This window comes from Macrobrachium nipponense, chromosome 24 (assembly GCF_015104395.2).
Source record: "Macrobrachium nipponense isolate FS-2020 chromosome 24, ASM1510439v2, whole genome shotgun sequence".
Lineage (NCBI taxonomy): Eukaryota > Metazoa > Arthropoda > Malacostraca > Decapoda > Palaemonidae > Macrobrachium > Macrobrachium nipponense.
Genome location: NC_061091.1, coordinates 65,642,859 through 65,659,329, shown reverse-complemented (window position 1 = coordinate 65,659,329; position 16,471 = coordinate 65,642,859). Strand labels below are relative to the sequence as shown.

General features: G+C 36.7%; 1 protein-coding gene across 11 annotated transcripts in view; it reads right to left on the bottom strand.

Annotated features, from left to right (window-relative positions):
• The window catches only part of LOC135205709 (myoneurin-like), a 406,587-nt gene that overhangs the window by 171,199 nt on the left and 218,917 nt on the right, over positions 1-16,471 (bottom strand). Inside the window, exon 6 of one of the 11 annotated variants that reach the window (XM_064236718.1) lies at positions 2,170-2,711. The exons of 7 other annotated variants lie outside the window; for them this stretch is intronic. In XM_064236718.1, coding sequence (XP_064092788.1) covers positions 2,256-2,711 — 456 coding nt within the window. In that variant the 3' untranslated portion in view covers positions 2,170-2,255. Of the gene's footprint in view, positions 1-2,169; positions 2,712-4,605; positions 7,029-10,134; positions 12,952-14,910; positions 15,355-16,471 lie in introns of those variants that run through there. 3 more of the 11 variants (XM_064236715.1, XM_064236724.1, XM_064236719.1) reach the window with 3 other exon arrangements.

The window sequence follows — 16,471 nt, the reverse complement described above, 5'->3', positions numbered from 1 at the left end:
TCGGCGCCATAAGGTTCTGATAATAAGAGTTATGGTGTCATAACATACCTACCAGGGGCACCATTAACCGAAACTTGGCGTCATAAGCACCATGAAACGCTGAGTTTCAGTTAATGGCAGTTTTCACTTATCAGCAGCCCGCCGAGAACAGAACCTCTGCTGAGAAGGGGGGGGGGGAGGGGGGGGGGGGGGGACTGCCTGTAGTACTTTACATCCAGTTAGTCTGGGACATTTTCACACGCTCTCAGGTAGCACAGAAATTTTACCAGTTGTGTTTAATACCATTGCAGAATGAAAATGAGTGGTAAAAATGAAGTCTGGATGGGAACCATTTATTACTGTAAGTCATAGACACTAATGTGTTGATGTCCAGTGGAAAAACTTAAAGTGTCATATAAAATATAAACAACGAAATGTATATACGTAATGTTAGTTTCAGTTCAGGAACATCAGTGAGTTGTATCAATACAATAACTCGGCTGCAAAGAAAAAATAAAACATTTCCAAAATGTTTTAACCCATGTTGATAAATATTGAATTATTTATATATGTACATACATACTGTAAATTCAACTAAAGCAACTGAAGTAAATAAAATGACATAAAAGTACTTAGAGCGAACATTTCAAGGGGAAATTTCAGGAGGAAAAGTGCCATTTATTATAAAATGGAACTACTGGCAGTCCCTGGTTATTGGCGGGGTTCCGTTCTCAGCCGGGTGCTGATGAGCGAAAACCGGCTTTAACCGAAACTCAGCGGTTTATGGTGCCAAGTTTCAGTTAATGGTGCCGATAACTGGTTAATGGTGCCTCTGTTAGGTATGCTATGGCACCATAACTTGATTGTCGGCACCGATAACCGAAACTTAACCAGTTATGGTGCCATGAATCGCCGATTTTATGGTGCTAGACAAGCGCCGTAAAACTGGATCGCCACTAACCGAGTCCACCGATAACTGGGGGACTGCCTGTATGCTGTATTTTATAAATAACCAATACAGGCAGTCCCAGGTTATCGGTGGGAGTTCCATTCTTGGAGGGTGCTGATAAGCGAAAACCGCCATTAACCAAAATTAGGTGTTTTATGGCGCCAATATCCAGTTAATAGTGCTGATAACTGGTTAATGGCACCTCCGTAAATTATGGCACTGTAACTCTAGTATTGGCACCTTATGGCACTGCTAATTAGAACTTGGAGCGTTATGGCGCCATAAATCACCAATTTTATGGCACTAGGTATGAGGCGCAAAACCGGATTGCCATTAATTGAGTCCCCCGATAACCAGGGTCCCTAGTTATGTCAGGTTCGGGTTATGTCATTGTTAACCACAATTTTTCAGCGCTTGAGTGCGTTTATAGTGCTGAAAGTGATTCGGGTTAAGCTGATTTTCGGCTTACAGCGCCCTGCCGGGAACGGAAACCCCTCATAACCTGGGGACTGCCTGTGCATACATGGAATAACTTAGTACTCTGTACATTGAACAAAAATAAACCTACTGAACTCAAAACAAATTCAAAAACATTCTGGTTGAAATTTACCATGAACAAAGTGAAAAAGGTTAAATGCATTTATTTAGGTTTTTATTTCAGTTTTTATGTAATACTCTACATTATTTTGTAGCCCTTAAACTACCTAACTTATTCTATCATTCACTAGGTTTCACAGGGTATATCCTTGCACAAAAGAGTCACCCACTCTTGTCTGAGGTTTGGGAAGCTCATTGGCTTCCTAAGTTCACAGAATTATTAGCATTTAACAAAATTTCAACTTTGATTAATTTTTTTTTCTAAGACACTTCACCTAATGTCCTACAGACTACTTTAAAATGAAATTTTTGTCTATTTTGCAAATATCACCAATTCAAAAAATGAGGAAAACCCTCATTGCTGGACTCTATACAGCTTGGAATTCCACAGAAACGTAAGTTACAAAGAGCATGTTCCTTCTGACTTGTCCTTCATTCCAAAGTTAACATGAACCAGTAGTGAAGCATCTTAAGAACTACCTGAGTGAGGAACTATTTCACTTTCTCACAATCGTTAGATCTCAGATGTAGTACAAATAAACTTCAAGTCAAAAGCAAATATCGTTAGTCACTTTTTGTTATGAGGAAATCCTCTTCATTGTTTCATTGCCAGAAAACTTGGAAATAATCACTTTCTAGTTTACTCATAATGTATGGCAGAATCTCGGGCCAGAAAAACAGTCGTATAATTGTACAACCAACAAAATTTGCTTATGTCACGTTGCAAACATTAAAGATTTTGGAAGTCACTTGTTAAACCAAAATTCTGTTGTGTAGCACTGGAGTGGTGTCTACGTTCGTGAACCCTGAGATTAGCTAACTGGGGGAACCTACTCGGGCATTGAGAACAAGCAAAAGGTTTCTCTCCTGTGTGCTTAGCTCGTTCATGGGCTCTAAGTATCCCTCGCTGGTTGAAACCTCTGTGGCAGTAAGAACAAACGTATGGTTTTTCTCCAGTATGGACTCTTTCATGATCCTTCAGAGTGCTCCTGTGAGCAAAGCTCTTCTTGCAAATGGAGCAAGAAAAAGGCTTTTCACCCGTATGCTTGCGCATGTGGGACTCCAAGTCGCTTGGCCTCCTGCCCACGTAGTCACACCGCAGACAGGGAAAATGCTTGCCACTGTATTGCTGCCATGCTCCTTGGCTGGCTCCAGCTTCCCTTGGCACTTCTTCCAGCATCAGGTTCTGTGAAGAATGATGCAACAGTGAGTTAATTTTTTCAGTTATGGAGATGATTATCATACATTGAAAATAATAGAAAGTAAACAGGAGTATATTTTAAGTTAAAATGTATACAGATTACTATACTTTCCCTAACTTCCACATACATAATGGAATACACATAGAGCTACATATTTCCAAAGATGTTCAATCATTTATAGTCTTTGTTTACCCGTAGATGACTGGCTGATAACTGAACACTATAACATCTTTTCTCCCAGTTTACTGAAGTATCAAGAATGGCATTTATCACATGGACCCTTAATTTGAGGTCCACTTATATAGTAGATAGTGTGTACGGGCAGTCCCCGGTTATCGGCGGGGGTTCCATTCCCAGGGGTGTGCCGATAAGCAAAAACTGCCATTAACCGAAACTCAGTGGTTTATGGCCCATAATGTCTCTTGTCCATAAGCACCCTTATGGCGCCAATAATTGGAACTCATCCTGTTGTGGCGCCATAAATTCTCAATTTTATAGAGCTAGATGTACATACTTGTCTTTTTTATCATGATTGGTTTCAGTCATTTTGAAAAGAGCTATTACATATAGTAGTACTATTAATATGTCTGACAGAGACTGCAATTTCTTTAAGCCACAGAACATGGCCTCTGTAAAAAGAAATAATAGTTATGACTGATAGAGATGTATTCTCTGTCTAAACTAAATAAGCTTAAAGAATGATATGGATTTATCTAATGAGATTAATAATATCAAATCATTCTGGGACCCAAGGAATAGACACTTGGAATAGCAAACACCTGCAACATGTTAAACATTTTTATTTTCAGTAAAATCACGACCTTCACAATAACATGCTGAATATTTTCTTTGATAGATTCAGGATCTTCACCAAAATCTGTCACGCTTCTTTTCCATAATTATTACCTTAATCTGATTCACATTTCACTACTGTTGGATGTCATATCTGCCTTCTGATTATTTCCCTGCTGTAAGGCAAGGGCCATTACCACCATATAGTCAGTCCTAGTACCTCAGTGTCGTGGTTGGTATGGTGTTGGCGTGCCACCTCGTTGGCCGCGAGTTCGACTCTCGGGCATTCCTTTGAGGTGTGAGAGATGTGTATTTCTGGTGATAGAAGTGCACTCTCGATGTGGTTCGGAAGTCGTGTAAAGCCATCGGTCCCGTAGCTGAATAACCACTGGTTCCATGCAACGAAAAAACACCATACAAACAAAAAAACAGTCAGTCCCCAGTTATCAGAGGACTCGGTTAGTGGTGATCCAGTTTTGTGGGGCTTGTCTAGTGCCATAAAATCAGCAAATTATGCCGCCATAACACACCGATTTCCGGTTATTGGTGCCATAAGGTCCCAATAATAGAGTTATGGCGCTATAACACCTGAAAGAGTCGCCATTAACCGGATATGGGCACCACAAGCACCATAAATCACCAAGTTTAGGTTAATGGCGGTTTTTGCTTATGAGCACCTGCTGAGAACAGAAGCCCTGCTTATAACTGAGGACTGCTGCCTGTAGTAGTTTATATTTTATGAACCATTTTTCTTTTGGAAGGTTCAGAATCATCACCAAATATGCTGAACATCTGCTGAAACAGGGTACTAATTATAAATAGGCAGAAAATGTGTTGGGTCACTTTGTATACTGTTCAAACAACAGTATCAGAGGAAAGGATTTAGTATGTACTACTATCCTGAAGCTTGGACCAAAGTACCTTTGCCCTGCATGTTGTTTGTGGGCCAGTGGTGAGAAACACTAACCTTTAAACTGAGTACACAATGTCACATTTAATATTAAGTTTTATTATTATCCATAAGCTATCATTGTTCCACAGAAGTAAAGTTAGTGCAAAATAAATAAGTAAAATAAAACAAACTAAGAATGTGAATGATTTAATCTCTTACAAAATAAAAAGTACATTTATCTACTGACAGATGTAAGAAAACATAAGATGTAAAACTAAAAGTTTATTCATAGTCTATAGCTCTAGCTCTGAGATACAGACACACCAATACGTTTTAAAGATATACATTGATCTAGCATGTAAGCAAGATATGAAGGGCTAAGCATAAACTCAGTACGTACGTATACATGTCTATGTGGATGTTTGTGTAAGTGACCATGGTAAATTGCTGCTATAATTAACATTTATCAGAAACAGGCAAGCCACTTACTCCCATAAAAGTTCCTGTAACCAGAAGGGAGATATAGTACGTATGTACTTTTTTCATAATGGGAAATGTCTATACCCATGTGCATAACATCTATACATCAACGCTTAAGCTTTGAATTGTCCAACAGTTCTAAGGTGTTGACCAAAAAATGATAAAATACCTTACCCATTGCAGTGGTGCCAAGTACACATCTGTAACTCCCTGAACCATTTTATTCAGAGAACTTGACAAAGCAAACTCATTTTTCATTGATTCACATAAATAGCGATGCTCACCATTTGCCAAAGTTGTAGAGAGAAAATGTAAAGTTAAAACTGCTTTCTTAAAAAAAAAGAAAGAAAAATAACATTCAGTATGAAAACTAACAAGCAAAAATAAACAACTGTACATATGAATCTAGTTGATGGTTTTATGACAATACTTCCTTTTTTTGAATATACAGAAGTACTATGGCATTAAGGAGTACAGGAATCTTACAGAAATTCAATACGTACCCAAAAAATAAAAAATCAATCAGTTCAGGAAAAAATACAAAAGATTAAACATTTTATTCACTCTTGTTCTTCAAGAAATTTGTGTAAATTACTATGTAGGTATCCAGCTGTAACCAAAAAATAAGCAACTTGTAAACACTTCTTTGTTAAATACAAACAAATATACAATTAACTCTCTTATCCTTGAAGTTCAAATACCACGCTTCATCTTTATACATTACTTCAAAAAATTCTTAACACTGAACTTGCAATGCTGTTCATGAGGACCTAAAATTGTTACAAAAAAAGAAACTGAAGTGCTCCACCTGGCGGTATGATTTCAATGGCAAATCTACACTGGAATTTATTACTTCATTGTTTTAAGAAAGATGAAGTGAAGAGCCAACTGAACAAAAATCTAAAACTCTGAGTGTTTAATCTAAAATAATTTCCTAGGTATGTTAAGTACATCAACTACCAGCTTCCACCTCGTATACACACGAGTTGCCAGAGGTCACAGATTCCTTGCTTTACAATCTTTGATTGTTTTTAACCCATTTCCAGCTGGTGCAAGAAGATTATCCTATTGTTAAGACCTCAGGTTTGTTAGCTATGAAAAACACAAATTGATTAAAAATTTTTCATATCATAAACATATTGTTGATCATCTCAGGAATTAACAAGAATGGAAATGAAGTACCTCTCTGGCTAACTACTGTACTACTTATGATTGGAACGCCAACGAAATGCAAGTTACCAAGACCTCGGCTTCTACATATACTACTCTCTTAATCTATGCTAACTTTATTCTGAGATAACAAATTGGTCCTTAAACATGCTGTATTCACTGTAGGCTGTTAAAGCAGTACTTTTGTGACAAGAAAGGTTACTTTCAGACTTTAATAACTCACAGCTAATGACTTGAAATACTGGAAAGTATAGGCAAATGAGCCAGTAATATTCGAGATTTCCATCTGTACAAAACATTCGTTATTAATTAATTTCACTTTCGTAATGAGAAAATTATTTCACATTTCTAATGTCATATGATGTCTCATGCAAGACAACTAATAAGTTCTAAGTAAAAACAACCAATGAATTTGGCATAAAGCTGCCAAAATGCTTACAGTTACAGTTTTCAGTCACATATCAAGCAGAACTTATTTGTGGAGGTTTTCGTGGGCTCTCAGATTTGCTAGCTGGAAGAATCTCATGGCGCACTGCGAGCAGCTGTAGGGCTTCTCCCTTGTGTGCTGTGTTCGTTCATGGGCTCTGAGATTAGCTAACTGGGGAAATCTCTTCTGGCAATGCGAACAAGCATAGGGCTTCTCTCCTGTGTGTTTCGCTCGTTCGTGAGCTCTCAGATTTGCTTTCTGGTTGAAACTTGAGGAGCAATACGCACAAGCATAGGGCTTCTCTCCAGTGTGTATCCGGATATGGTGACGTAAAGTACTCCTGTGCGAAAAGCTCTTGTTGCAGATGGAGCAAGTAAAAGGCTTTTCACCTGTGTGTATCCGTATGTGGGACTCCAAGTGCTTTATCCTCTTGCCCACGTAATCACAACACGGGCAAGGAAAGTTCTTCGTGCTGTCCTCCTGCCTCCCCTCTTCACTAACTCGCAGTCTTCTGAGTATTTCTCGTCCCAGCATCCGACTCTGTGAAGAATGATTCAGCCTTAAGTAAATTCCTCATGTGGATTTATTATGGAAATAATTATTCTAAATTCTAACGTACATTGTATATTACACATGTTCTCACCTACGTTTACAGTACAGTACTTATCACATCCATACACACATACAAACAAAATAACAGTATGACACGCAGTATAACAAAAATTAGTACTCACTTAACAGTGAAATAGAAATAAGATGACTTGTAAATCCAGATATAGTCAGAAATAAGCTAAACACTAGATGAGTTTAGAATGTGTTAAATGATTCTTTCTTATTCCTTGCTCAGTGCTGATTTTGTAAAAGGGTTTATGGTAAAGAACCGAGGAGTATTTTCACTGGTAAGGGTGGTGTGTGTGTGGAATTTTCTTCATGATTAAAGACAAGAAAATGCATTTAAACCAATGGACATTGGCTTCTGACTGACAAGACTTCTGGGAAAACTTGTCAGGTTGCAAGCAATTATGTTGCAATCCCTTTTGTCTAGTTGATTAATTATTGAAAAGTGGGCAAAAGAAAATATCACTGCAATATAAGTTTCCTTTAATTTCTGTAAGTTTCTCTGGATATGTTTTCTGATAATTCTATAGATACATCCAACCCTAGGAGATGCAAGATTGAGCGTTTGGGGTGAAAACTTAGGGTCCATTTACTGCAAGTTCCTCTTTTCCTCTAGCACTGACATTGAAATATGTAGTGTTTGGCAGTCAGTTAAGTATAGTGGGTAAAAACCAAGGCTGAGGTGGTCACGGGGCTAGGAACCTCATCTGAGAACTGTATAACAAACACCGACTGGAGCCACTTGTTAATGTTGATGGTTTAAACAGCACTGTCTTCCTAATCTATAAGTTTTTATTTCTACTAAAATCCAATCATTCTCTTTGTTCTAGGGGCAGTCCCCGGTTATTGGCAATCTGGTTTTATGGGGCTTTTCTAGCGACGACGATAACTGGAATTTTCGGCGCCGATATGCACCGATCCCCACTTACCGGCACTGATAGCCAAGGATCGGCACTATTATCGCAGATTTTCAGTTATCGTCGTGCTGTCGAGAACAGAAACCCCACCACAACCGGAGACTGCCTTGTATCATTTTATGATTTATTTCAACAATACCTTTTCTCTCTACTGTTACTTTCCTCTATACTCCTAAAGTTGTCGGTCACTCCTAAAATGGGCAAAAGGCATATGTACTGTACAGTAAATACTTGGGAAAAATTCCTGGGTATAACAACTGACATCACTCTGGATGATTTTCAATATCCAATGTACATATTTTTTATGCAGGTCTCCCATCATAAAATATCAAACTCTATTCTTTGTAGTAGTATCAGCATTTCCCCAAAGAAACTGAAACTGATAACCAAAGGTCTTAAAAGCTGTTACTTTAGATCATTTGGAATTGCGTACTGTATACACTTTACAGAAGTGTCAGCTACAAATTGCATGCAAGTCCATCTACATGAAGACAGGACGTTTGCACAAGACAAATGTTAAAAGAGATCATTTATGAACTACAAGTAATTGTTTAACAAAATTATAAGAAAATTATTTGAGTTTATATAACTGACCTTCAGCTACTGTATAGTATATACATATCTAAAGTTTCCATCTTTGACAACAAGGATAGGTGCAATCTTCAAATTAGATCGAATCTAGATGTACCGTACCATGTTACCAAAATCAACTGTCAGGTAAATGCCAGGAAAGTAAAAGAGCCGAGATATCATGTTCATAGGATCTAAATCTAAATCTAATCTAATTAGCCAGGAGGCTGTCCAAACAACTAAGGGGGCTTCTTCTATTCTGCATCCATTCACAGGTTCAGCTTTTGAAGACTCTTCCATTGTCAAAACGTTTGTGGTTCCAGTAACACCAGCTTAGGAAATACTACAATGAAAGGATTCTCTCTTGCAAGCACGAATTTATGGATTCTGAGTTTCACGTTATCAAGCGAAAGACTTCTCTTCAGTGTGGCACATCTAAAATTCACCTCTTGATCCAAGTTTTTCCTTGCATTATTGTCACCTGAATATTGAAATCTTTCAGTTCCAGTACACCATCCCCTCCATATACCCAGTACGTATGTATTTATGAGTCGCCTCTCCTTCCCAGTGCTTTTGGATTGTATGTACAACCTTTCCACTATCCTACCGTGACATACTTATCAGTCCTTTTAATTATGTTACTTTTATTCCACTAGTTGTACTATATTCCAGAATGTCTCACTCTTTCATCCAGTCTCCCTACACAGATACCCTGCAAACAGTTCATCTCAAAGTTCTTTATTCTTCCACATTCAGTATCCACATCATACTTCCAAAGTCTTAGCAGTCTCTCCATACATTCCAATGTTTATATCCACAGACACTCCCTCTCATGTAAATCTTTTATTGAGACCTTTATACCTTTTTTGATTTGCCTGCATTTTGTTATTTACCTCATTTTTCCTGCCATCACCCATAACATTTTCTCCGAAACACTTGTGAATTGTCCTTGATTTACAAGACAGGGAGTACTATGGCAGAGACTGTTGTCTTGTTTTTATCTGGGGGCCATACTTCAATAGGGAAAACAGCTTCCTGGTAAAATTTATATCATGAGTAGTTGAGGGAAACTGAGCGACTCCTCATTTTACATTGGGACCTCAAATCTTGAGATGGTTAGGTTCTGTGATAAGAAGGGATGAAGATATATTCAGAAAATCTGTGGATATGGAAGTAGCAGGACAAAGACCCTGAGCTAAGGCCCTGGAAATTATGGAAAAGGGTTAGATTAAGAGCTAGACTAGGAGTTCAGACAGAAAATGTATAGGAAAAAGGATAAGGAATACAACTGACAGTATGTCTAATGCTGTAAAGGGTAAAGCTGGTACAGTATAAATGTAAATGATGATGATGTAAGGTCCTATTTGTAGCTGGTGGACTATTATAGCTACCAACATAAGCCAGGGGCATATGTTGGAAAGACCATGCAAATGTTTATATCAGCACATTGAAATGAATGTATCCTTTAATCTTTTTTCTCATTTCAAGAATTACTGATTTTTAGGGCTGAATGAAATGAGATATAATTTTCAGTTTATTAATGAGAACCACACTTTGCCATTTATTGGAAATCCAAAATCCACAATAAAAATAATTTTTACAAACGTTTTAACCATTAGGGCATACAAAGAAACATTCTACTCTCTTTTACAGAAGTATGTAATGTTTCTGTAAAGTGCACCATTATAATACTGATACACAGAGCAAGTCAATCTGACAGTTAAAAGTGGGAACCACTAGTTTTCAACTAAAATTATAAGACACCATAACCTTCAGTTATTTTCATTAACAGCTTATTAGATATATAAACATGATCCTCTATAGAGTACAGGGCTAATTTACACACTTCTTAAATCACTTATATCAGCAGCTATTGTCTACTTAACTCTTAATCTGAAGCAATTTCATCCAATCAGGATTCAAAAGAGGTCTATCAACACAGATGTAACGTTTCACCACAGGGAACTGTAAAGTATGCCACATGCAAATATCCCTCTCCAGTCCTGAATTTGCTAAAACTGCATTTTTATTGAAAGACGAACTTGTAGATAAAATTCTTCTTGGTACTCTCCTTGGGATGTCATCATCCTTTCCAGACCTTTACATACCTATGTCTGCTATACTAAAATCAGTCCAGTGCAACAAACTGAACACTTGCTGATGTTAATTTGATTTGTTAAGACATTATGCATAATGAAATTATTTCAATGACATCAGCAGGTACGTTTGCCTTGCAAGTTGTTATGGCCATAGAGGTGGACAGAACAATTATTTCTAGGCACTTCTTCAGTGCTAACTTCTACTGTATTTCACTACTGTATTTCAATCATGGATTCTAATATACTGATTTTAAGTAAGTTTAGCACAAACTATACATTGAGCTGAATCATTCGGATAAAATAATTGTTCCATTTCTATAAGAAAACCACCTTATAATGTGGTATTATCCCAACAATAGCACAATTTTCAAAGTCCAGTCTACAAAGGTAACTGCCATTGTAAATAATTTCAGAGAGATATTTTATGACTGAGATGAAGCAAAAACAAAAAAACTCATTGTGAAAGTTGATGCACTTAAAGAGTCCAAAGAAAATTAAATTTAGACCCTAATATGAAATGGCTATCCAAAGGACTTGAATGAATCTGTTGCCCTCTTTTGTGATGCTAAATTAAGATGAATGTCAAGCTCACTTTCAGCCATTGTAACAAATGCAGCAGCACAATACCTTCACTTTCAGTGGGATGGGTTTAGAGTACAACTGAGAAAACCAGTTTGAATAGCAGGGCTGAAGGGGTTGCTTATATATACAACAGTCCTTATTCTATACTGAACATAAATTTAATTACAAGCTAAACCCACTGCAAAGTGGTAATATATGCATACTTATACCAAACTAATCTCACACAAGTCTTAATGTAAAATGCAAATTTATGCAGTCAGATAATGTTAGAGCATGAAAAATAATGATCATTAGTAATTATGTATTAAATAGGATTATCAATATTTTTAACAAAATAATTCAAGGAGAGAAAGATACTTGAAGGTTTCAACTACCATCAACAAGGAGCATTGGTAGAAATGAACCCCTCGGCGCCATGGGTTTCACAGGTGAACAACTGAGGTTTTATAAGTTTCAGCCAAAATTCTCTCATTTTAGTACTTAACACCGAACATTTCCTGTCTTCAAATAAATTCACCTTGAGAATGGACTTGAGAGAGAGATATTAAACCTTTCTTTTTGTTTTTGTGAATGGCTGGGTACCTAGCCTAACGTGTAGTATGTATTGAGTACATATTAAACCACTTTTACATTTAGGATTTAGTTCCCTTATCATTGCTGGCAAAAGGAAATAAATAGCTTGCATCATGTTATTAGTGTGGCTGAAAATCACCCAGCTGATATGCACTGCCATGCATGATAGACTTGGTCATGTAAGGGCTAACCTGCTACAGTTAATACAAGATGCTTAAACGGAGAGGCTTTTAAAATTAACTGTCCTACATTCATATGTACGCACTTCTTTTTTTAATCCCATTGTTATTCTAGAAATACATTACATGTCAACTTGCAAGAGCTATAAATTTGTTCAAGGTCACTTCATTCTTTAAACAAGATACTACAAGAACTGACAAACAGATACCTTTGAATTTTGTTGCTTTTGAATCAACTGTACCATAAGACACAGCTGGCCAATAGTAGTCGTTAAAGCTTAAAAAACTATCTGACTGTAATTCCAAAATCAAATCCATAATAAATAAAAGTATATTTGACTTCAATTCTCAACCTAGATATGTTTCAGAGTGGCAAAAATTTATTCCCTGCCCAAAACACTTTTTGCATGAAAAGATCCACAAAACAAAAGCCCACAGGGCACCAAAACTGTCAAATGATCCTGGCCATACACAACCTACTTCTAGATGGAAAAAAAATGAGTGAACGTGCCTAAGTAAAGTTCTTGTGGTGCCTCTTAATATGTTGACTCAGTCCTGATTTTTGTGCTGACTGGTATGGGCACAAGGAACATGCGAAGGGCTTTTCACCAGTGTGTACTCTTCTGTGCTCTTTAAGGTTAGAAAGCTTAGAGAATTTCATCGAGCAAATGCCACACTTGTATGGCTTCTCTCCTGTGTGCATTCTCATATGTATGATGAGATCGCCCCTATGGTAGCACTTTTTAGGGCAGAAGACACAAGAATAGCAATTCTCCCCAGTGTGTGTCCTGATATGGGTAGCCATATCAATGGCAACATGATCAGTGTAGCTGCAATGTGGACACTTGTGAATCTTGACAACGGGCTCAGCTATTCCTTTGGGTTTTCGGCCACCGCCTCTTCTAATCAAATTCAAGAAGGCCGCCTGTGAAAAAAATAAAAGATCAACGATAAGTAGTTGATTACTGGGGTTGTTAAAAAAAATTAATGTGCTAATTTCATCCTTAACGGATTTTTTTTATACTCATTTTACAAAATACAAAACCCTATGTTCACTCCCCTTCATATGATAAGGAAGAATAAGAGAAAAATGAAATTCTTTTACAAAATGATACGAGGGTTTATTGATTCATTGCGTACAGTAGTAGGTATACGTATTACTCCTAACATTCTAATGCTGAAAGCTGAAGAAAAACGTACCCTAAAAAATTGGTAAGTACACAATTCACAAATTAAACTTCAATATGTCATTGCAGGGAAACCCCCCAATTAATTTTTCTTGTCATGAGTGAGAAAAGGACAAGAAAAAGTCATTCCATGAGGTTAATCATTCAACTGAAGTTAAAATTTATAGATAAAATATATGAAGTACATCAGTAAATCGGATATGCAAAACAGTATTCACCAACAAATATCCTCAAATGAAAAAAGGGAGATACCGTAATTGCATTAGTTGGTTAAACTGACCAAGTTTCAACACGGTTACATGCAAGTATATTCTGTACAGTTCCTAAATCAGGATGGTAGAGGGACAGCACTGAATTCGTGGGAGATTTGATGTACGAATTTTGCTTGGATTTTTTATCTGATATATGTAATTTACAAAGATGTTCCATTGATTGTTAGAAATCACTCTGTAATATTTCCTGATAGATTTGACAAAAACATAATCAAATGCTGACTATGTCCAAGACCACTGTGGAACAGATTTTAGCGAATAGATATTAATTCTTCTACTCAATGTGTGTATTTATTATACCACTAAAATGTTGAAATGGAACGTCATGGCATTTTGCTCAATTCCTTTGGATTTTGTTGCACAATTATATACATAATCTGAAGCTGCTGACACCAACCCCCCCCCCCTTTTTTTCACAAATACAAATTACTTTCATCACATCAATAATAACAGCTAAATATAGATAGTATTCGATATTCGATATTCTCATGTTTAATTTTCAGTCACCATATTGACACAGAAGGAAATTTTCTTACTTTTAGATCACCTTTTGACATTTCTTAAACTGAACTTGCTTCATGCACTATCTACTCTTGCAACATGAAGCATAAATATTCTCACTAACAGAATTATTCACTGTATTTTGGCTTTTTCATATGAAGCACTGAGCTATCACCTCGTACGTGCAGGAGTTGCCAGATCTCACAGATTCCCCGCATACAATCTTTTGTTTTTAACTAGTTACCAGCTGGCACTTGGAAAATATCCTATGTTAAGACTTCAGGTATGTTAGCTATAAAAAATACAAACTAATTAAAAAATTTGTCATTTCATTTTGTAATTAGCAAGGGCTACACTTTACGAGAAATCTTGATCAATAGATACATCAGAGAAAAACAGGTTTTGACACAGGAAAACCCTATTTTTGGTAGTCGCTGTTGAATTCTCAAGGAGTTAGTTACCCTTCCATGGTTAGGGCATAGAAGGGCAACTCCTCGAGGACAAGACAGCGACTACGCTATCAAATGCTGAGTAACATTTGTGCCACCCTTGTGAAAAGGCCAGCGAAACGCTGTCTGCTACTAAATATTAGGGTTGAATCAATCCTTCCTCAATTCTTGGTTCCAACAGAATTTATTTTAGGACCTTTTGATTGCTTATGGACCACATAATGCAACTCTAGTATAAAATGTGATATTTATAGAATTTTGTCACCACATTCATTTATCAGAATCATATCAGTGTAGGTTAACAAACTTTTGTAACTACGTATGTCTCCTATATACATTCATAGAGCAAATTCATGAAGAAGAAACTACCATCTTACCAATGATGTACTTTTTTCTACAAGGTAGCACAAACAAACCTACAGATACCCAATTTATTTAATATACATTGCTAAACAGATCGTACAGCATATATACATAAAAGTACTTTACACTAAAACTTGCTTATATTATAGTTACTCTTATGGTGTCTCCTCATGTGCTGACTCAGTCCTGATTTCTGAGCAAATCTGCCTGAGCACAAGGAACAGGCAAAAGGCTTTTCACCAGTGTGCACCCTTTCGTGTTCTTTGAGGTTAGAAAGAATCGTAAATTGCAAAGAACAAACATCACACTTGTAAGGCTTCTCTCCTGTATGGATTCTCATATGTATAATGAGTTCGTTTTTTTTGTAGCACTTCCTGGGACAGAAGACACAGGAGTAATGACTCTCGCCCGTGTGTGTCCGGATATGAGTGGACATATCGATAGCCACAGGGGCAATATAGCTGCAATGTGGACACTTGTGACTCTTGGCAACTCGCTCGGCAATTCCTCCGATTCTTTGACCTCTGCCTCTTGTACTGAAATGCAAGAAAGCCCCCTGTGAAAAAAATAAAAGACCAATAATAAGTCGATTAACACTGTTTCTGGAGTTTTTTTTTTCTAAAAACAAGTAAAATCTAATATGTATAATGCAGATCATTTGAATGCTGTTTTAATGTATCAGATGTCTCCCAAATGTTAAGAATCCCAAGTAAATAGTAAAAGTTCAAACTGGAAATCAAATAATATCAATCTTTGCTATTCGCAGACTTGCTCTAACCAATTCACTGACCAAATGCTATGCAGATCAGAGTAATCTCTCTGCTTATTAGATGCTTCAGGATCCGACCTAATACACAGCAATATTTGGTAAACAAAGGCAATGGAATATCCCACACTTAAACATTCAAGATGTCCCATAGCCAGCAGTCACTCCATATAACTTCTATCTTATGCCAACATGTATTTTACGATTGTAATTCAGTTGAATAGATTTACCAGCAGGTAAAGAATTCCAGTAAATTGAGACCTGGTTGGGCGAAGGATTATTATGACATCTGTCAGTTCCCTCTCTTTCTGACATTAAAATATTGAACAGTTTTTAAGTAACATCTACCATCTATCAGAGATGAAAATTAGCCACATTGGTAATGGAGCAGTTACACCTGTGTAAGTGAATTTTTAATAATGCACATGTATAAGTTGAGTGAGCATATTGTACAAAGAGACAATGCAACCATGAATTCATGAGTGGACAGATAGGAAAGAGTGAAGGGGTGATGTCAGCGCCATACAGCAGGTGATGACGTCAGCTATCCGTTGAGCACATGCTGGTGCACTGTCCTAGATTGAACCGGCTTAGTGTAAAGTGCATAATAATTGGGAATTCTATCTTAGAATTTTAAATGAAGCTGTTGAGGTAGATAACGTTATGGGATATCTGAAAGAATCTAGTTATTTTAATGAGATTTATGATTTCATTATATTTAGTAAAGATTTTAGTCATTTTTATTTTATAAAGTATATATTTTTAAATATAAAATCTTGATAATTTTTTTATTGGTTTTATCTATCATCATTCTTCATTTTTTATGTTCATATCTGAACACTGTTATCATTTACTTATTTATAATTAATCATACTAATTTATATATTTCATTTTCATTAGGGTGCTG